Source organism: Callionymus lyra, chromosome 10 (genome assembly GCF_982586985.1).
Source record: "Callionymus lyra chromosome 10, fCalLyr1.hap1.1, whole genome shotgun sequence".
NCBI lineage: Eukaryota > Metazoa > Chordata > Actinopteri > Syngnathiformes > Callionymidae > Callionymus > Callionymus lyra.
The window spans coordinates 28,215,195-28,237,641 of record NC_141827.1 but is presented as its reverse complement, the minus strand read 5'-3'; the positions used below and the strand labels follow the sequence as shown (position 1 = coordinate 28,237,641).

Genomic DNA, 22,447 nt, shown 5'->3' with positions numbered 1-22,447 from the left:
CCTTTACTGAGTTATCCATCATCTATCCATCTATCAATCATCTACTGTATCAATTATTCATCTATCCACCATTCATCTATCCATGCATCAGTCCATCCACCCATCAACAATACAGCTGTACTTTACACATATTAATTTCAATGTAATTTGTTTAGATCCAACATCTTTATTATCAAAATTTCTACCAAAAATTAAAGCTGTAATAACCCCACCTTCACATACATACGCACACAAACACACACACACACACATGCTGCTCTCACCTTCTAACTCGTTTTCTGTTGCACCTGACCTGTGAATACAGTCACAACCCTTAGTCTGGTTCTCTGTAGGTTTCTGCCTTCTAAGACTGTATGATTCTCCTTTACAGTAAACAGATGACTTCCTTATTCACACTTTAAAGAAAAGCAATTGTTACTCAGAATCCAATATAATCTAGTAATCTAATATAGTTTTTATTCTTATTATAGCTAGTAAGTCATTCTGCAGCTAAACTGATGCATCCCATCATCACTTTTATGGTGATTTTTGTTGATATATTTTGTACAGTGCAAACAAAAGATCTGTGACTGTGAAAAAAAAAGAGCTGCTGCACATTGAAATTCCTCGGTGATGTCCACTCTGCACCATCAGCCTCTTCAGCGAAGCCTCAGGAATACCAACCAGCTGTTCGCCGCGGACTCCCTCTCCCGGTCCTCCCTCTTGCAGTCTTTATATCTCTTTCTCTACCCCCCTCTGGTGTGTTTCCTCTCTAATGCAATCTCCCTCTCCTTCCATATTTCTGCATGCACTCTCTTGTTGACAGGAAACAAGTGCTGCATCACCATTTTAAACTTAGCGTGGGTGTGAAGTTTTCTCTTATGGAGCAGCAGCCAAAGATTAGATCAGAGAAGCAAAGTTAAAAAAGGGTTCATCTTGATACCTGGCTGATGTAAAAGAGGGGTAAAAGGGATGTGGTAAAATGGCTTCTGTTGCTTCAAACTACTAATGCAGCAGGACGCTGCTCTAGAACACCACGTTCATGATCACGTCATGAAGATTAAGATACAGAACAGAGATTATGGATGTCAATAAATATACAGACACTTCTAATAATATTAAAACTGAGGTTTAAATAATATTAAAACTGAGGTTGAGATTGAAAATGAATTTGATGAGCATTTGATGCTTCCTGTAAAAGACGGTTAAGCAAATAGAAATGTGTTTCAGCCCCTGACCAAGAGTGCTAAAAGATTGTGTGTGACTCAGTCTCTTAAGAATTACGTTTTCATTAAGAAATGCATATACATATTATTCATTTTTTCATTTTCTGTATCTTTATCCCTTACTGGGACTGTGGGGGGTTGAAGCCAGTCCCAGCTATTAAGGGCAAGAGACGGACGACCGTCTGTCGCAGTACACACAACCTTCACACACACATGCCCAAGATAACACACTTACTCACACACAAACACACACCTTAACTTACACACACCTAATTACACACAACAACAAACACACACACACACTGGAACAATTTGGAGACCAACCTGTTTTAATGTAATAGCTGAAAGACAAGTTATTTCCCATCTTTTCCCTTTAGATTCTTCATTTCTTTTTTTTTTATCTTAAAATTAATGTGTTATTTTCTCTCATGCCAGCCATATTTCGGAACATAGTTAAGTCATGTCAGTTTAGTCTAGTCAGTCTTGTTATCTGGTGAATATTTGTCAAATGGAATAAACACTATATTTTATCTGTCCAAAATACACAGGCATGTTGTTTCTACAATGATTGTAGCTGTAGCTTGTGACAATTTTTTCTTCTTTTCTGTCTACAGTTTTTACTTTGACATCTTGTGTGTCGTACTCGAAAATGAGTTTTTACGATTTTTCTCTATCTCGTCCAAATTCTCCGGGGACCTCAAACCGTACTTTTTTCTCTTTTAGTTGCCATGGATATATGTCTGGCAAGGCAGCTGATTGGATAGAACAATAAACTCTTCTTGTTCCTTGACTAACATGTCTTCATGAGTCTCTATTGTCCTCCTCCTGATGCATATGGATGAAGTGAACCTCGTCGCACACTCGCTGACCGCTGGATGACAGTGGACCTGGGATCAATTTGATCTATTGCAGCACGACCCAAAGCCACTGTCATCTTCTATCCATCTAGCCCACTGGATGAGAGAAAATGTGTGAAATCAATTCAGCATTCAATTAAGCAGCCAGTCCACCACGTCCGCACAGAGGTGACCCCACATCCTCAATGATGCTCTCACTCTGTTCTCGGTTGGTTGATGCACTTCTGAACCGAAGACTGTCTTTGCTCCAGAAACATTCCATCTGTCATACTTAGTATTCTCAACAACAAATAAATGAAGCTGATTTAGTCAATCATTACTTCACAGTTAGACCATTATTCTTTCTTGTGATTTTCAGGACATTTTTAAACACACACACACACACACACACACACACACAAAGACACATACATACAGATGAAAAATTTGAATAATGTGCAAAGCTTCATTTTCCAGAAATTAGATTATTACAAGGTGACACTAATTTATGACATAGGTTCATAACATGCAACTCAAGATATATAATATATATTATTTTGAGTTTCATCTGTATATAAATCAATGTGTGTGTCTGTTTGCGTGGATTTGGTTTGTGTGTGTAGAATGTTTCTGCTTGCGGGTTTGTGTAACTGTGTATGTACATTTTGTGTGTGCATTTTATCATCTGTGTGTATGTGTCTGGTGTGTTTGTTACCTGTTTGTGATTGTATGCGTGTTTTTGTGTCTGTGCATTTTTGTGTCTGTGCAAATGTGTTTTTTGTGTGTGTGCCTGTGTTTGCGTCTCTGTGTTTCTGTGTGTCTTTTTCTCTGCATGTGTGTGTCTGCGTTTATTATCACTTATTATTTTTAGTTTTTCTTTTTATATATATTTTTATATAGTGAATGAATAATACTTCAGCAGGGACTGAGACCAACCATACATAAATATGTATGTTTACAATATTTATTTTCCTTTAATAAGAGATTACATTGCTATTAGTCTTGATTTTTTAGTTTTAAGTTTCGCTGTTTATTCAGTGGTATAATATTCACATATGTTTAAGTTTGGTGACAGAGATTTACTCTCTTATTTTGCCATTTTGCCATGGATGATGTATTGTTGCCGTCAGTAAAACATATACCTGTGTTATTTTATCTTCATCCATTCTTCTTCTTTACCTCGATTAAATAGTAATTGAATTTATTGAGGATGACCCCTGGGTGCCTCGCTTTGGAGGTGTTCCAGGAGCATCCAGCTGGGAGGAGAAGTTATGTCTCTTCACTGGCCTGGGAGCACCTCGGGATCCCTCTGTCAGAGCTGGCAGATGTTGCAAGGGAGAAGAGCTTTTGGTGCTCCCTGTTGAAGCTGCTGCCCCCACGACCCGGCGAAGGGTACTCAACTCAAGTCAACTTTATTTATAAAGCACTTTAAAAACAACAACAGTCGATACAAAGTGCTGTACAGTGACATGAAAGTGCTAAGAAAACACAGTAAAAACACAAAGATAAAACAATATCAAATAAAACAAGCACTAAGCACTAAAAACAGCTCCAAGTCTCATGCTTTGTTAAAAGCCAGAGAATAAAAGTGTGTTTTAAGACGAGATTTATAAGTGGATGACAATGGATGGATATGACGTATTGTACTATTGAATGTATATGGTTCAATACTATTGAACTATATAAATATTTTGTAATAATTAAAAAATCTCAATAAAAAGATGTTTTAAAAAATCTTATGTCATGAATTCTGCTTACAGTCAGTTTCGAGGTCATCAGAGTTGAAAGTATCAACAGGAACCTTTCTGCCGCACTCGTTCTACACGGACATGATTGCTGCTACACACGTGCAGCGTCAGTTTCCACAAGAGCTTGTGGGACAGAACTCACGTTCACTTAGCAGAGTCCACCGGTTGAGCTGTGTTTTCAGTTAAGTTTGGGGTTTTATTTGACAATTTCAAGTGACGACGATGGCAACCGACTCCTGGGCTCTGGCCGTGGACGAGCAAGAAGCAGCGACGGAATCGGTAAAACCACAACTTACGCAACACCGGCTAATGTATTGTTAGCATGCTGGGCCCGGACCGGTATCATGTGGGTCGAAGCGGCCTCTTCATTCATTCTCACAACATCACCCAATACATTGTATTTGATAGTTCGTACACGTGTGTGTATGAATTAAATATTACAAAAGCAAATCGACGTCATTTATAACTAATGCGCTGCGCGGAGAAACGTGTGGAAGCTTAAGTTCCTGACGAGCTACAGAGCTAACAAGGATATCTTTACTTGTTAACTTAATGTTGCAACTTGATGGATGTCCTAGAAGAGTAACTTTACTAGTCTTGTTTATACACCATTTGTATTTCTCTTTGTGGATCTCGGTAAAACGATTAATGTTTTAAAGCGTGATATTTTAATGTTAATAGTCGCCATTTCTTTCAACGAGTAAAGAATCAACAGCCTCCACATGGTCTTGAAGTTTTGCTCAAGAAAACTGTGAATATACTTCACGACAAATGGTTATTGTTGACGCTATTAGGCATGTTGTTGATGGTCAAACCCACAACACTCTACTGTTGTGTAAACTTTATGTATAGATGGATGGATCTGACTCAAATTTAACCACATTGTCAACTTTCTGTTTGGCTGGGAAGCGACAACAAATTGTATGTAGCTGAATTAATCTTTGAAGCAGTTACGATAACAAATGAAGTCCAGATCTCTTTATAAATGGTGACATTTTGTGCAAGGTAGCACTAATGTTATTGACGTTCTTGAGGGAATTATGTCCTTAAAATTTAAGAATTGTTTTTCATATCAAAAGCATTTTTTCCTGTTCGATCCATACCAACACTTCTCACGCTTTTGTTGCAGATCAGTAAACTCCAGCTGAAAGATAATCAAGTGGGGGAAAATGGTATGTGTGGAAGTAACATTAATTATTTTAACCCTGAAAGTGTTAATTTGGGTTTGAAACGTTGCAGGTGCAACTGTAACTGTAAATTCAGTCGACTCCAGCATCAGTGCACCTGCAAACACGCAAGCAGACGGAGAAGCTAAACCCACAGAAGAAGATGACAGTGGTGAGCAGGCAGAACATGTTTTCTTGTGTGTTTACTACACGAAGGTCGTGTAATTAAAAGTTTATCATTGTTAAGATCTTTAATCTTCTTAATAAGTGTGATTTAACTACAAACATTGAATAATTTGAATTTTGAACAATTACTACATGCATGTTGTTTTATTAGTGCTTTTAAAACCTGTTTAATAACTTGTGCAGAACTGGATATGTTGAAGAGATTTACTCAATACTAGGTTCCTGTTCATGGCTGGGGAAAAAAGGGGCTACAAATATCCATATTTTTTAGTTAAAAAAAATATGTTTTGTCTTCACAGATGATAAAGCAGCACAGTCGTTGTTAAACAAACTAATCAGGAATAACCTTGTTAACACGACTCATCAAGTGGAAGTTCTTCAGAAGGATCCAAACTCTCCTCTATACTCCGTCAAGTCTTTTGAGGAGTTGAGACTGTGAGTAATCAGGATTTTAATTTTAAATGTATCAAGGTTAACTAATTGTCATTGTTGAATCAGAACTGAATTTATTCTGTGTGCGCAGAAAACCACAACTGCTTCAGGGTGTGTATGCAATGGGATTCAATCGGCCATCCAAGATCCAGGAAACGGCGTTGCCAATGATGTTGGCTGAGCCGTGAGTATCTTTCATTTTTTAAATCCGATACAGTTCAATACTGTTGTCTAGTTCTCGGGTTTGGAACTGAACTTTCCACCAGAGGTAATTTCTTGCGGGGACTGGCCCTGCATGCTGGGTGGAGGGTTCCATCAGTTCTTTTGAACATATTTTAAAAAAGAAAGGTATGTGTGTGTGTGTGTGTGTGTGTGTGTGTGTGTGTATATATATGTATATATATATATATATATATATAAGTTATATAGGTATTTGGGGTAGGGCGATATAAAAAAATGCAATTATGCAAAAATGCTATTATAACGCAGAGGTTGCGATGTTCATTTAATTTTCGAGTCGTCAAAACGACTTGCGAGCGGCGCTGAGCCGGTTCATAATAAGTCTATCAACATAAGATTCTTAATAAATGTATCCTAATTAAAAGTTTAGTTGTTTTATCCTTTCTTTTATCTCAGATATTACAGATGCTTTAAATCTCTGGTTTAAGTGCATGAAACTAAAGATTGTTTGTTTCAGTGAATGTCATTAATTTTTCTGCTGAGAGCTACATTAATACATGTTTTTGCATTAAGTGCATGTTTGAAACATTTGCTTGAACACTACTGTGGATAATTAAACTAAAGCGAGTCTATCTTTAGTCCACAGAATCTGATCGCCCAGTCACAGTCTGGAACTGGTAAAACTGCTGCCTTTGTCCTGGCCATGCTGAGCCACGTCGACCCCAACGACAGATACCCTCAGGTTGGTTCGTCAACGTTCAATTTGAGATCTTTGAATTCTACATTTTTGTTTATGAATGTTGAATCTTTTCGTCCACCAGTGCCTCTGTGTGTCTCCCACCTACGAGCTGGCACTCCAGACGGGTAAAGTCATCGAGCAGATGGGCAAACACTATCCTGAGGTGCAGCTTGTGTACGCAATCAGAGGAAACAAGTGTAAGTTTCTTATTTTCCAAACCTAGCTTTTACCTCCGTTTTTTCTTTTTATAATATTGGTCTTTCCTCCAGTGCCGCAAGGTGCGAGGCTCCAGGAGCAGATTGTCATCGGCACCCCGGGCACCATGCTGGACTGGTGCAGGAAGTTCAAGTTCATCGACCCAAAGAAGATCAAGGTGTTTGTGCTGGACGAGGCCGACGTCATGATCGCCACACAGGGACACCAGGACCAGAGCATCCGGATCCAAAAGTCAGATATGAACCCTATCTTTTATCAGCTTATACAGTGGTATATACAAGTATTTGATACACTGAAGATTTTCAACTTACAATGCATGTAGAGTCTGTCATTTGTATCAAAGGTTTTAACTGTGAGGGACAGAATTTTAAAACAAAAATGCAGAAAATGTTTTTTAAATCATTCATTTAAATTTTATTGCATGGCATAAGTATTTGATAGCCTATCAACCAGGAAGAATTAAGGCTGCCAAAGACCTGTTAGTTCTTCCTTAAGAAGCTGTTCTCCACTCATTACCTGTATTAACTGCTCCTGTTTGAACTTGTTACCTGTTGTAAGACACCTATCCTGTAAGACACACTCAGACAACTCCAACCTCTCCATAATGGCCAAGACCAGAGAGCTGGAAAGGACATCAAGGATACAATTGTAGACCTACTCAAGGCTTGGAAGGGCTACAGGACAACAGGCAAACAAAGCTTGGTGAGAAGAACAACTTGTGCAATTATCAGAAAATGGAAGAAGTTCAAGACGACGGTCAATCTCCCTCGGTCTGGAGCGCCTTTGCAAGATCTCTACTCGTGGGGCATCAATGATCATGATGACAGTGAGGGATGAGCCCAGAACTACACGGCAGGACCTGGTCAATAAACCTGAGGAGAGCTGGGACCACAGTCTCAAAGAAAACCATCAGTAACGCACTCTGCCGTCATGGATTAAAATCCTCCAATGCATGCAAGGCCCGAAGTTTGCCAATGCTCATCTGGATGATCCAGAGGAGAATGGGAGAAGGTCATGTGGTCTGATGAGACAAAAGTTGAGCTTTTTGGTCTAAAACTCCACTTGCCGTGTTTGGAGAAAGAAAAGGGGTCTGTACATGTGCACGGAGGTGGAAACATCATTCTTTGGTGATGCTTTTCTGCAAAGGGGACTGGCTGACTAAGCCATATTGAGGGGAGGGTGGATTGTGAGATTTTGGCCCACAACCTCCTTCCCTCTGTTAGAGCATTCAAGATGGGTCGTGGCTGAGTCTTCCAGCATGACAATGACTCGAAACACACAGCCAGGGCGACTAAGGAGTGGCTCCGTAGGAAGCATCTCAAGGTCCCGGAGTGGCCTAGCCAGTCTCCAGAACCGAATCCAATTTAAAATCTTTGGAGAGAGCTGAAAGCCCGTGTTGCCCAGCGACAGCCCCGAAAACTGAACGCTCTGGAGAAGATCTATATGGAGGAGTGGTGCAAACCTGGTGTAGAACTACAGATAACGTCTGATCTCTGTAATTGCAAACAAAAGTTTCTGTACCAAATATTGAGTTACACACAATTCTACTGGAATCATAGACTAGCAAACAGAATAGGCTTATTGTCTCAATGTTTTCACAATGTTTACTTCTTACTGGGTAATGTTCTTGTTGACAGTATTTGTTTATCTAAATCTCATCTTTTTGGTGTGTTTTTGTTATTTGTAGTTGTATATGTCCTTACATTTAGTTTATCTCTCTGTATTTAGGATTAAATTTGACTTTCTGTACGTTCTGCAGGATGCTTCCCAAAAACTGCCAGATGTTGCTCTTCTCCGCCACATTTGAAGAGACTGTGTGGAACTTTGCCAAGCGCATCGTACCTGAGCCAAACATCATCAAGTTGAAAAGAGAAGAGGAAACGTTGGACACCATCAAGCAGTATTACGTCTTGTGCAACAACAAGGAAGAGAAGTTCCAAGCTCTGTGCAACATCTACGGAGCCATCACCATCGCCCAGGCCATGATCTTCTGCCACGTGAGTTTATACTTTGTTGTTTGTCGTTCATTCATCTGAAGCCGCCGTTTTATTTCCTTCGGACAGACGAGGAAAACTGCAGGCTGGCTGGCAGGGGAACTCTCCTCAGAGGGCCACCAGGTAGCGCTGCTGAGCGGTGAGATGCAAGTGGAACAAAGAGCTGCCGTCATCGATCGCTTCAGAGATGGAAAAGAGAAGGTCCTCGTCACGACAAACGTCTGCGCACGAGGTAAGAGAAACTCTTCTGATCTATCTATTGATAGTTGATGAGTCAAAAACTGTTCTTAATCTCCTGAGAACCAGCAGACATTCTTGTCTTTTTCACCCATTATACTTTGTTGCCAATTACACTTATCACCCTGTGACTTTTCTTTTGCCTCATGATACCTTGTTTTTTTTCACTTTTAGCACTATGGCCCTTTGTTGTTTTTAAGCCCCCCCATGTCTAGTTGCCCCCCCTCCATGTACTTTTTCCTATGACCCTTTGTTTTTGGTTTAGTTTGTTCTCGTTTTTTCCCCATGAATGTTTTCTTTCTATCTCATGACACGTAATTAGATTTTTTTTTTCTTTTCCCCGCTGTGATTCTTTCCTTGTATTTTGCCTCGTGTTTGGTTTTGTAGTTTTTGCCCTATGAAACTTCAATATTACTTCTCTCCCATGGTACTTTGTTTTTTATGTCTTGTCTTATGATTATTCACACATTCCTATTTTTTAAACATCCTTTGATCATTAAATCGTGTCTCCCCGCCAGGCATCGACGTGGAGCAGGTGTCGGTGGTGATCAACTTCGACCTGCCCGTCGACAAAGACGGTAACCCTGACAATGAGACCTACCTGCACAGAATCGGCCGCACGGGCCGGTTTGGCAAGCGAGGTCTGGCGATCAACATGGTGGACAGCAGACAGAGCATGAACATCCTCAACAGGATCCAGGATCATTTCAGTAAGTCTGTCACACGTTCACCTGCTATGTTGTATCGCTCTGACCCCGACACGTTTCTCTCCACAGACAAGAAAATTGAAAAACTGGACACGGACGACCTTGATGAGATAGAGAAGATTAGCAGTTAAGCAGAAGGTCACCGGCGTCTGGACACACCTTACTCCACCTGGACTTTACACAGACGCAACATATGCTTTTAGCCATTTTTCTTTTTTTAGCAGTGGAAGAAAGACGTAAACCACCATTGGTGAACGTTTACATCTAGATTTCTCTTTTTAAACTAGTGTTTTGTACGTATCCGGGACTCCATTTCACTCCTTCATATTGAATAAAGTACAAGATTTTCTCTTTGCGGTGAGCAGACAAAGTCTTTTCGTTCTACAGAACAAAGATTCTATTTTTAAATAAAACCTTTCTATTTTGTTCCAATCGGAACTTTAATGTCTTTTGAGTCAAATGGATAAGCATTAAATGGTGATGCTCTAACTACCCAGTAGGGGGCGGAAAACCGAGGAGTGTATAGGTTTTAAAAATCGATGTCACGAGTGGCTGCATCAACTGTTGTCGGAGTTAAAAGCCAGAAGACAACAGTTGTGCTCCGGCTTGTTCAGGTTCTTACAAAACGATGTGAATCAATGTCTATAGAGGAAGAAGTTAAACAAAGTATCTAAACAATGTATTTGTAAAAAGTTTCACAGGTCTATGCAAATGACTCTGTCAGTAATGATGAATCTGACTCTTTGAGCTTCAAAACATCCAATCATGACTGCAAGAGTTCATCCGCAACTCTTACTTGGCACCAGTGTTTCAGGCTTTTATTTCTCATTTGTCTTTTTTTTTTATGTCCACCTCATCTTAATTCAGGGTTTCCAGCCTCACCTGGACTGTTTAGAGCTGCAAATGAAATTGACTAACGTTACTCAAGTGCTTTTATCTATAAATATATAAAGATTTAATGTAACGTTTTATTTGGGCTTGTGACTTAAAACACTTGAAATCTATATTGAAGAATGTGTGAATTTTTAAACGACCAAGTGCTGAGTTGAGGCGAGGACCTGTTTGCCAATCAGATTGTTGACACTGTTGTGTGGAGCATACGTGTACATATTGAAACATTTGAAATAAACTCAATTAGATTTTTTTTTTTTTTGTCGCTTCTGAGAAGTGAAGAGAACATTACTCATGACAGCGCCGCAGTAGTTGAGGGGGGAATACAAATCAAACTTCAGAGACTGTTTAACGACGATTCAGTGGAACAAGCGTCCGCCACGTCACGAGAAGTCGGATGTTAACGGACGTTCAAACTCAAACGTTGTATTTGAATGTGAACAGTGAGCACTTTGTTTCTTTTTCAATACGACTGTCATGAGAGCAGTTTGTGAGTGAGATCCTCACATGTGAACTGAAGCTACTCAACCACATGTATGAGAAGTCAACTGTTACTGCAGGTGTGTACCTCTGTTCTAAATATGATCAATTAAAACACACTTTGGATGTTCACGTGATGTGCGTTTGTGTCCACAATGAAAGACAGGAGATGAAGTAGGCTTCACATACAGTCACTGGGGTTTTTTACATTTATTTTTAAAGCAAGGCAACAGAAGTTAAACATGTTTCTGTCTACTGTTGGTACAATGTAAATGCATCGTGAACACTGCATGTGCATTTGTTAGAAAGGATGGATGACAGGGTGGATGGGGAAATAAAGGAGGGATGGAGGAGAGAAAGAAAAATGTCGTGAGAGGAAGAAAGAGGGCTTGGATGAAGGGATAGAGGAAAGAAATAAAGGTGGAATCGAGAGGATGAAAATGATCAGAAGCTGGAAGTGAAGAGGAAGGATGGAGGAGAGAGAATGGTGGGATTGAGATGATATGATAGGAGTGTGGAGGAGAGAAAGAAAGGTGAAATTGAGAAGAGGGGAAATGAGTGATGGAGGAGAGAAAGAAAGATGAGAAAGAAGTGGGGAAATAGTGATGGAGGAAGGAGAGAAAGAAAGATGGGACGAGAAGAGGCGAAAGGAGTGATGGAGGAGAGGAAGGATGGTAGAGAGAAAGAAAGATGGGAAAGAGAAGAGAGGAATGAGTGATTGAGGAGAGAAAGAAAGGTGGGATTGAAAAGAGTGATGGAGGAGAGAAGGAAAGTTAAATTGAGAAGAAGGAAAAGGAGTTCTGGAGGAGAGGTAATAAGAAAGGATTGAGGAGTGGAAGTATGGAGGAGAGAAAGAGAAGAGGGAAAATGAGTGACTGGGCAGACGGAGGGATGGAAGAGAGAAAGGAGCTGCTAATCAACACACATCATTGATCCTTTGTTTCCTTCCTAGCCTGCCGACGAGCCACTGCCTTCTCTACCTCCCTCAGGATCACCTCTTTGTTGTTCCTCATGTTCTCTTTACCCACTTCTATCAGAAAAGCGACCTTCTCCGGGCTGAGCGGAGGCTGGAAGGTGGCGAACTCTATCATCCTTCTCTTCACCTCCTCTGCATCTGTGAGAGACGCACACCTTTAAAATACATCATAATTGAAAGGCTGCATGTGTGAGGCTCACTCTTGCAGTTGTTCCTGTTGAACAGAGGCATGTAGACGATGCTGGTGTCTCCTCCCTCCAGCACGTAACAGTCTCGCGGCCATTCTCTCTCCTGCAGCATCTCAGGCTTGATCACTGGGAAGGTTTTGTTGACTTGAGCCGCGTAATCTCTGGCCAGAGTCAACGTCTGACAAGAAAAACATGTATGAGCTCATTTATCTCCACACTTGTTTCAATGTAGTCGTCATGGCGACCCATCTCATGTACATAGACACACACACTTAAATACACATATACACTAATATACACATACATTGATATATACAAACTGTATATACACACATACTCATACATACACTAATACTCACACATATTCATACACAGACACTAATATACACACATTTATATACACAGACAAAATAATATACACACGTTTATATACACATATGCACACACTAAAATACAGACATTCAGAATCAGAATCAGAATCCCTTTATCGTCCCGCGAGGGGAAATTCGTTTTAACAACAGCAAGAGCAATATACCAGAAAAAAAAATAAAACACCCAGAAATAAAATATTAAAAAGAAAAGAAAAAATCTAAATAGAATAGAAAATAAATCTGCACTATATTATATACACAATCATATTTACAAAAATAACAAGAAAGGTGCAGTTAGATAATTATCTGGCTGTTGTGGCTTGTTGTGAAGTCTGATGGCAGTAAGGAGAAAGGACCTGCGGTACCTCTCCCTCACACACCGGGGATGGAGCATCCTATCACTGATGGAGCTCCTCAATGCCCTCAGTGTGTGCTGGAGAGGGTGAGACAAGTTCCTCCTCATGGAGCCCAGCTTGCTCCGTATCCTCCTCCCAGTCACTTCCTCCACAGGATCCAGGGGGCACCCTAGGACGTAACCGGCCTTCTTAATAAGGCTGTCCAGTTTAGCCCTATCCTTTGCTGTCATGCTGCTCCCCCAGCAGACCACACCGTTGAAGATGGCATAGGCCACTACTGAGTCATAGAATGACTTCAGGAGTGGCCCCCGGACACCAAACGACCTCAACCTCCAGAGCAGGTAGAGTCTACTCCGCCCTTTTTTAAAAAGAGCAGCAGTGTTATCCACCCAGTCCAGGCGGTTGTTGAGGTGAACACCCAGGAACTTGTAAGACGTGACAATCTCAATGTCCTGTCCCCGGATGTTCAGTGGTGAGGGGGAGATGGAGGGACACCGCCGGAAATCCACAATCAACTCCTTAGTTTTGTTGGAGTTGATCTGGAGGTGGTTTTCCAGGCACCAGTCAACAAAGTCCTGGACAAGTCCCTGGTACGACCCATCATCCCCGTCCTTAATGAGTCCGACGATGGCGGAGTCGTCCGAGAACTTTTGCAGGTGACTGGTGGGAGACAGGTGTTGGAAGTCTGCAGTGTACAGTGAAAAGAGGAATGGTGCCAACACCGTTCCCTGGGGGACCCCTACACTGCACAGTACAGTCTTCGAAACACCATCCCGGCTCACGAACTGTGGACGGTTGGTGAGGTAGTCCACAATCCAGACCAGGTGAGTGTCCGCTCCAGACAGCTCCAGCTTGTCCCTCAGGATGTTCGACCTGATGGTATTGAAAGCACTGCTTAGATCCAGGAAAAGGATTCTCACAGTGCTTCCAGGCGACTCCAGGTGAGAAAGTGCTCGGTGGAGAAGGAAGATGATGGCGTCCTCCACGCCGATGTCAGGTTGGTAGGCAAACTGCAACGGATCCATGGAGGAGCGCACCAGAGGACTCAGGTAACTAAGGACCAGCCGCTCCAGAGCCTTCATAAGGTGGGATGTCAAGGCCACAGGTCTGTAGCAGCTGGGATCCTTAGGGTGCTGAGTCTTCCGCACTGGTACCACACAGGACGTCTTCCCAGGGTCAAGCTCATGTTGAACAGAAGTCCAACAATTTCACTTAACTGGTCAGAGCACGTCCTGAGTACTTTGCCACCGATGCCGTCTGGTCCAGGGGCCTTTGTTGTCCTGGTTCTCCTGAGCTGGTTTCTCACCTGGAGAGGTGTGAGGGACAGGCTGGGGTGGGGGGGCATTATCCCCTGTGGAGTCAGCGGGGGGGCTGAAACAATACAAGCTCGGGGGGAGGAGAAGGTAAATGAAGAGGTGTGAATGGTGTAGAAGACAGGGGGGGGGGGGCCGACACCTCAAACCTTGAAAAACCTGATCCCCCGCCGCTACGGAGAGCCTGGTCTGATGTCCGGATATGGATTTCAAACCTCTCCAGACATCTCTGGTGTTGTTATTGGCCAGACTCTCTTCCATCTTCCTCCTGTACCTCTCCTTTCCCTCCCTGATCTTTCTTCTCAGCTCCTTCTGGACTGCCATCAGATCCTCTTTGTTTCCTGACCTAAAGACTCTCCTCTTCTCCTTTAAGAGAGCCTTTATATCAGGATTAATCCAGGGTTTGTTGTTGGAGAAGCATCGTACAGTTTTGGTTGGTACAATGCTCTCCACACAGAAGTTTATGTAGTCCGTGACACATGTAGTTAGACTGTCAATATCCTCCTTGTGGAGGATATACACACACTAATATACATCCATATACAGTACACAGATAAAATAATATACACACATAAAAATATACACAGATACACTAATATACACACATATACATACACGTATTCTCACAAAGGTGCATACACACAAGCAGAGACGCACACATGTATTAGATGTAAATCTCAAGAGACAAAAACAAGATTTCACCTCAAACATGTCTCCAGCGCTGTTCTCAGGGACGATCATGAGGTCCACGTCCCTCTTGTCCCCCAGAAACGAAGGATACGCCACGTTGATGAGCAGACCTGCATCCACCAGGTTCAAGCCTTCCATGGACTTCAGGCACTCTGGAACTCTGGGATCTGTTGGATGAACACAGTAGTTAACACTCATACGTGACACCATCTAAGATCCTCTGTGTTTTACGAATCATCCGAGGTTCGATTCCCACCTGAGTGTTGGTACAGGAAGTTCCGTGTTGTTCCCCATTCCCACCTCAACACCAGCGGAATGATTTTACCAACAATCATAGTCACTGAAAAAACAGAAGTGAGGCTTTATTTCACATTTTCAGGGACAGTTTGAAGCCGTGGTCCGTGAACCCACTTCTGGTTTTGGCAGGTCCTTCTGGAAGACTGTTGCTCCAGGTCTCACACTCCCTCAGGACCTGGAGACTCCAGAGCTGGAGGTATTGTCTTCTCTCCGCCTCACTCTTCTTCTTAAGCAGCTCTCCATCTTGATGTTGATCTGGAGCATCGAGGTCAGTTGAGCTGATGATCTCCTTGAGCTCCAGGTATGAAGTGTTTGTCACGATTACCTTCCAGGATCTTCTGCAGCTGCTTCAGGTGCAGACTCGTGAGTGGATCTTTTATTCCTTCCTGGAGCAGAGTGACGATCTTCCGTAGAGCGACGAAGACATGCATGTGCACTTCCATGATGGAGTCCTCGTGCCTGGAAACTGACGGAGGAACATATGGACTCAAACTACAGTCGTGAGTGGTTGACAAAACCCAAATGTTACCATTCAGCCAGGTTGGGATCGTGTCTTTTACAGTTTCAACGTCGGCCAATGCAGATCCCAGAATTCCTGTGAAATACACCAAATATCTATGAACCAAATCAATGTTTTTGACTGAAAATGGTAGGAAAGTATATCAGTGGCATCAGTTTATGGAATAGTTTTTTATATCAAATGTTGTGACTTGAGTTTTATTGTATTGTGGTTTGTTTTTTAAGCATTGAATTGTTTTGGAATAGTTTAATTCAATAATTTGTAAATTGAAAGGTTGTTTTTAAAATGAAAAAATGTTTTTTTTTTTCTTGTTTTAGAATGTTTACACATAGAGTTTGATGTTTAAATTAGAATCATTCAAAAATATAATGTCTGAATTAAATACTTTTTAACATGTAGCCTTTTAAATTAAATATAAAAATGTTCTCTATAACAGCGTCAACATGATTTATATTTATTTTTTATTATTTCAGATTTATATTTTTCAAAATTCAATGATTTTTTTCTATTTGTAGTTTTTTCAATTCAATTTAAAAACGTTTTTATTTAGTGTCAACATTAGTTATTTTTACGAGCAGAGTTTGACATTTTATTCAAACAATTCAAATATTTGTGTAGCCTTTTAATTTAATATACAATGTTGTTATAATAGTTTTACATGAATTGTGTTTTTGTTACATATTGAGTTTGATATTCTTGCTCCAAAAATTAAAAAGAAAATGTTCTGAATGAAATATTCTTTAATTCATGGACTTTTAAATTCTTATATAAACGACAAATGTTGGTTGGTATTATCAAAAACTAAATTCAATATATTTTATCTTTTTCAAATCAATATTTAAATGATGGTACAATAATGTGAACATGAATTATATATTTCGATATTTAATATTGTAGCGGGTACATGGCAGTGGTGGAGGCGAGTGACCTCGATCCAGAGACAACACAAGGAATACCACAAACACATTTGTTTTCAGGCCACTGGGTCATACCGATCCTGAGATAACAAGGGTTAATTTTGTGCCTTTGATATAGTACAGATGTTGGTATAACAGTGTAAACATGTATGATTAAAATGGAAATTGTTTAAGTGTGAATTTTGCTTTTAAATGTGTAAAAAAACAAAACAAAGCAATAGCCTCCACATTCATTTTTAGAATTTCCTATTTATATAACTTAATAAAAAAAAAATACCGAATGAAATTCAAACTTTCAATATAGAGACATATTTTGATAATACAAATAAAATAAAATGCTTAATTAGATGTTCAAATAAAGTGACATTTAAACATTAAACCATTCAATATTCTGATGATATATTTATTCTTTCTATATACCTTATACAGTAATTCCTTTCTGCGCGTTATGATCCACGGACGTCTCAGCAAACAGACATCACTGACCTTGCAGCTCGATCATGTCCATCTCTGGTCTCTTCTCCAACAGATGTCCGCCGTGGAACCTGCTGCCCAGGAGAGAAGTCTCCACAAAGAGGCCTATTTCTGGGAAGCCAGCCTCGTGGGGACTCACTTCGAACCATTTACCTGAAAGACAAGTTCTTGTGTCACAACCACAGTCAGTCTGTGGGGGGCTCAGGTAAGGTTTACCTTCAGGTGGCCCGTTCAAATAACAGTTGTTCTCCACGGCGCAGTAAACCGGGTACGGGTTGGTGACACTTCGAGTGGCCTCCTCTGAGAAATTCCGAATGTTCATCTGCAGAACCACAGATACTTTTAACACGTCTTGACGGGCCAAGTCTGTAGGACTTCTGACCTGGTTCATGATGCCGGCAGAGGTCATGACCCCCCAGACGTCGCTGAGAGAGAAGAACTCTTTTTGGGAGCGCTTAGTCAGCCACAAGAAGACCTCATCCAACTCCACACCAGCACTAGTCAGCTTGGAAAGTGTAAGGTTCATGTCTGAGCTCCACTGTGGGTCACTGTAGAGAGCCGCCATAGACCTGAGGGAGACAGAGGTCGTCCTTCCTTTTTACAAGTCATCTTCAGGTCATCTCTCAAAGGATCATCTGTAGAAACTACACACGGGCGGATGGAAGGATGAATAGATGGATGGATGGATTAATTAATAATAGATTAATGGATGGGTATATTTATAAATTAATGATGAATGAATGAATGGATGGATACATTGATGGATGGATGATTTTATAGTAGGATGGGTGGATGGATAGATGGTAATATAGATGATGGATGATGGAATGATGAACGGATAAGTGGAAAGATGATTGGTGGATGGATGGATAATGAATAGATGGATGATCTTTGGATAGATGAATGATGAATGAATGAATGATGGATGGATGAATGAATGGATGGATGGTGAGCTGATTGATTGTTGGATGGATGGAGGAATTAATAACAGATTATTGGATATATATATGTATGAATTAAAGATGGATGGAGGGACAATTGCATTGATGGATGGATGGATGATAGATTGATACGTACAGTAGATGATGGATGGACAGATGGGTCGAATGATATATAGATGATGGATAGAAAGATACATAGATAACGGGTGGATGGATATATAGATGATGGATGGATGGATTGATGGATCTGTACTGTAGATGATGGATGGATGGATGGGTGGAGGGATATATAGATGATGGATGGATATATACAGCTATGTTCAGAATAATAGCAGTCCAACATGACTAACCAGATAAATCACTGTTTTTGGTATAAAACATAATAATAAATGGAAAATAATTTACCAGCAGGTGTAGTAAAGTCAGAGGAACCAACACACCCAACTTTAATGATATGAATACTCCTGGGTCTGTGTAATTGACTAATTAAGTAAAAGGGGCTTGTTCAAAAAAATAGCAGTGTGGAGTTCAATCCGTGAGATCATTCATTATGTGAAAGAAACAGGTTTCAATCAGGTGGCCCTTATTTAAGGATGAAGCCAGCACATGTTGTGCATGCAATTCTCTGTGAAAACTGATGAAAGATGGGTCGTGCCAAACATTGTTCAGAAGAAATGCGTGCTTTGATTAAAAAGTTGATTGGAGAGGGGAAAACGTATAAAAAAGTGAAGGAAATGATCGGCTGCTCAGCTAAAATGATCTCCAATGCTTTAAAATGGAAAGACAAACCAGAGAGACGTGGAAGAAAACGTAAGACTACCATTCGAATGGACCGAAGGATAGTCAGAATGGCAAAGACTAAGCTAAGGGTCTGCTCCAGGGAGATCAGAGACGGTCTGAAGTTACCAGTGAGTGCTGTGCCAACAGTGTCCCACTGTTGCAAAAAAGACATGTGCTGAAGAGGATCGCATTTGTCAAACATCATGTCGACTGGCCTCTGGAGAAATGGAGAAACATTTTGTGGACTGATGAAAGTATGATTGTTCTTTTTGGATCCAAGGGCCGCAGACAGTTTGTCAGACGACCCCCAAACACTGAATACAAGCCGAAGCACACTCTGAAGACCGTGAATCATGGTGGTGCAAGCATCATGATACGGGGCCGTTTCTCTTACCATGGTGTCGGGCCTTTATGTCGCATACCAGGGATCATGGATCAATTTGGATACATCAAAATACTTGAGGAGGTCATGCTGCCTTATGCCGAATGGGAAATGCCCCTGAAATGGGTGTTTCAACAGGACAATGACCCCAAACATACCAGTAAGCGAGCCAAATCTTGGTTCCAGACCAACAAAATTGAGGTTATGGAGTGGCCAGCCCAATCCCCAGACCTTAATCAAATTGAGCACTTGTGGTGTGACATAAAATTTGCTGTTTCTGAGGCAAAACCCAAAAATGCAGAGGAATTGTGGAAGGTTGTCCAATCTTCCTGGGCTGGCATACCTGTTCAGAGGTGCCATAGGTTGGTTGACTCCATGCAGCACAGATGTGCAGCAGTTATCAAAAACAGGGGTTATTCAACCAAATATTAGTTAACTAATTGTCACGATTGCTAAATGTTAATATTTTTTCAGTTTATTTAGTACATATTTGAGTTTGTAATGAGAAATGCCGACACTGCTATTTTTTTGAACACAGAAATATCTCCTTTTCCTTCATATTCTGTAAAGTAATTAAATATTGATACTTTTTTCTTTATGATTTGTTGTGCAATACCATGTGCAGCGTTCCTAATGAAAGAAAATAAAAAATATTATAAGGATTTTGAGCTTTATTCACTTTTTTAAAAACACCGCTATTATTTTGAACATAGCTGTAGATGATGGATGGATGGATAGATGTATTTAAAGATGATGGATAGATGGATAGATATATATATATAGATGATGGATGGATGGATAGATGTATATATAGATGATGGATGGATGTATATATAGATGATGGATGGATGTATATATAGATGATGGATGGATGGATGGATGGATGGATATATACTGTAAATGATGGATGGATGGATGGATAGATGTATATATACTGTAGATGATGGATGGATGGATGGATAGATGTATATATACTGTAGATGATGGATGGATGGATGGATGAGCAGAAGACTTTTGTCTCTCACTGATCTCCTCTGTAATGTAATGTGACCACATTAACACTTTGATGTGATGTTGCTCATCAACATGCCAAAGGTCTAAACTGACGGTGCTGCTCAAATACCATGTTCCTCCAGAAACTCCTCCCAAGTACAGAATTGAGTCCAGCAGACCATCTTCTTTCATCTGATAGAGAGAACCCAGCAGGGCCATGGCTGACCTTTCACCTCCACCAGAGGCCATCAGAGCCACGTTAGGGACCAGGTCCTGAGAGAAGTGACACTGGTGTCTCTGTTGCTATGGTTACAACTACAATAAAGAAAGTATGTAGTTTTCTTTTAACAGTTATACATCTGTAAATAATAACATGAATCAAGAATATATATCATTTTATCACAATATTTGTACTTTTCCTTTATTTGTAGCATTCTCACTAAACTGAATTAAAAAAAATATATTTCGACATGCCACGACACAAGCTGACAGACTGGTCAAACCTGATGGGTGCAGTTGATTGACAGGTCTCGAAGAGCCTTGGCCACCACTTGTTTCCGTCTCTCCACGTAGCTCTTCTCTCCTGCACACATGGTCGGGGACTCCTGGACGGAGGTCTGAGGAGACATCTCAAGTCAAGCACCACTTGTCTATCACACGCTCGGCAACAAAGATCTCACACGAAGAACTTCCGCACTCATGCCGTTGCCGACCGATCCGACCACGAGGCCTGAAATCCAAAAGCATAAAAACGCAATTGAGAGTCTTGGAAGGAGCATTTTAGTGTGAACCTTCTCCTGCAGGTCTAGTCAAATACTTCTGTCTCACCTCAGGAAGTCCCCAGACCCTCGTGTCTCAGCTTGTAGCAGATTCTTGCTGGCTCTACTTTTCCGGGAACCCTCTCACACTTTGGAGCGAAGGGAAGGTGAAGGTCCGCCCTTTCTTTGAAAGAATCTAACCAGACTTTGGTGCTGGAGAACGGATCTGGACTGGTGGTCCAGGAAGTATGTGGCTCAACCTTACAGAGATTGTGAGGAACTGACTGTGAACCTGACGGTTAACACGCAACAGAAGCTGCAAACACTGTGGAACTTCCAGAAAATCAAGTTTTGATTCAAGACGTGACGGCATGTGAGGATTAAACATATCTATAGTACCTTGTTTGGTTCTTGGGAGGAAAACAAAGTGTCTCAGATTTATTTATTTATTTATGATACTTAGTAGTTGTGATTACAAGTAACCAGCCACATAAAGAATGTATTGAAAAACACACACAACTGAAGTAGGATTGACACATCCAGGATAAGTGAGTGAAGTTGGGTTCGATGAATCCAAAACAAGAGCGTCCAGGATTACTTTGATGCACGAAGGCCAAGCCAGGATGGGCAGACGCGGATTCATCAGGTGAAACCAATCCGGGATAAATGCAACACACGGCTTCCTGATCTAGACCCCTGCGATCGATCCCAGATTCACTGATGCACTGAGACAACAACATCCTTTTAGAACCTATGAAGAACTCAGAGACTACATTTAAAAACACAGGAAACATTGCTTAGTATAATTCTATAACTCTCTGCTTTTGGTGCGTAAGGTCCTGGGTTCAAATCCCACTACCCACTTCCACTACCTAAAGATTTGGCTCCTGAAGGCTTTCAGTGCCTGAACCATTGAGGGTTTAGCTTTATTGTGGCCTGTGCTGTCCTCCACCTTGTGGCCTGCATGAGGAAGAAGAGCGCCCCCTACAGTGCCATCACTGATAGACTGGGACAGTGCTGCCCTCTTCCCGGATGATGACAGTGGTCAGAGACCAGTTAATAAGCATAAGAACTTAAGTTAAATATGGCTTGCACTGATAAATAATGTTTTTTATTGATTTGATTGAGTTGAGTATCATTGTATACAGGCTTACATGGAGGCTTCTGCATTCTTTAAAGTCTTATGCCACTGTTGGACTTCAGCTAATTATTAATCCCATATTCTACTTTTGTGCAATACGCCTCTGAAGTCACTCACAAACAAATTAAAAAAACTTAACAGTAAGACCAAAACAGATTTTTTTTTATAAAGTTCCTATTCCGTTCACTTACAAAGAGACAAGGATTTGTATCAACTTCCTGTTGACCAAGGGGGCCAAGAGAGGAAGTAGAACCTGCGAGGGGAAATTTCAGACTTTAGTCAGAGAAAGAACAAACTTGTGAGCAGACAGTTTTCACACATATGCCCTCACAT

General features: G+C 41.0%; 2 protein-coding genes across 3 annotated transcripts; one reads left to right on the top strand and one right to left on the bottom strand.

The window, feature by feature from the left end:
- Nucleotides 1-3,901: 3,901 nt before the first annotated feature.
- On the top strand, nt 3,902-11,118 carry LOC148071324 (ATP-dependent RNA helicase DDX19A). The gene is made up of 12 exons (XM_087801607.1): nt 3,902-4,068; nt 4,919-4,961; nt 5,029-5,127; nt 5,441-5,576; nt 5,665-5,757; nt 6,393-6,495; nt 6,575-6,689; nt 6,762-6,939; nt 8,468-8,705; nt 8,772-8,934; nt 9,458-9,649; nt 9,716-11,118. Exons 1-12 carry the CDS (start codon nt 4,012-4,014, stop codon nt 9,775-9,777), a joined length of 1,479 nt encoding a protein of 492 aa, XP_087657733.1. The 5' UTR covers nt 3,902-4,011; the 3' UTR covers nt 9,778-11,118.
- Nucleotides 11,119-11,208: 90 nt separating this feature from the next.
- On the bottom strand, nt 11,209-21,271 carry LOC148071323 (cytosolic phospholipase A2 gamma-like). 2 transcript variants are annotated; one of them, XM_087801605.1, is made up of 14 exons: nt 21,044-21,271; nt 20,896-20,945; nt 20,719-20,832; nt 20,346-20,488; nt 17,502-17,688; nt 17,336-17,441; nt 17,132-17,272; nt 15,738-15,803; nt 15,534-15,674; nt 15,323-15,463; nt 15,168-15,251; nt 14,924-15,078; nt 12,194-12,359; nt 11,209-12,131 (listed from the first exon to the last, which is right to left on the bottom strand). In XM_087801605.1, exons 2-14 carry the CDS (start codon nt 20,914-20,916, stop codon nt 11,944-11,946), a joined length of 1,653 nt encoding a protein of 550 aa, XP_087657731.1. In that variant the 5' UTR covers nt 20,917-20,945; nt 21,044-21,271; the 3' UTR covers nt 11,209-11,943. The 2 variants fall into 2 exon arrangements, with proteins under 2 accessions (XP_087657731.1, XP_087657730.1); XM_087801604.1 differs by lacking the exon at nt 21,044-21,271 and having other exon boundaries at nt 20,896-21,035.
- Nucleotides 21,272-22,447: the final 1,176 nt, after the last annotated feature.

Excerpts from the sequence above, each read along its gene's own strand:
- LOC148071323 (XM_087801604.1), bottom strand. The coding sequence starts at position 20,994 with ATGCTCCTTCCAAGACTCTCAATTGCGTTTTTATGCTTTTGGATTTCA. Across the intron at positions 17,442-17,501 it reads CTGCCGGCATCATGAACCAG|ATGAACATTCGGAATTTCTC; the intron begins GTCAGAAGTCCT and ends GTGGTTCTGCAG. Across the intron at positions 12,360-14,923 it reads GCGCTGGAGACATGTTTGAG|ACGTTGACTCTGGCCAGAGA; the intron begins GTGAAATCTTGT and ends TTTTCTTGTCAG.
- LOC148071324 (XM_087801607.1), top strand. The coding sequence starts at position 4,012 with ATGGCAACCGACTCCTGGGCTCTGGCCGTGGACGAGCAAGAAGCAGCG. Across the intron at positions 4,069-4,918 it reads AAGAAGCAGCGACGGAATCG|ATCAGTAAACTCCAGCTGAA; the intron begins GTAAAACCACAA and ends CTTTTGTTGCAG. Across the intron at positions 8,935-9,457 it reads GACAAACGTCTGCGCACGAG|GCATCGACGTGGAGCAGGTG; the intron begins GTAAGAGAAACT and ends TCTCCCCGCCAG.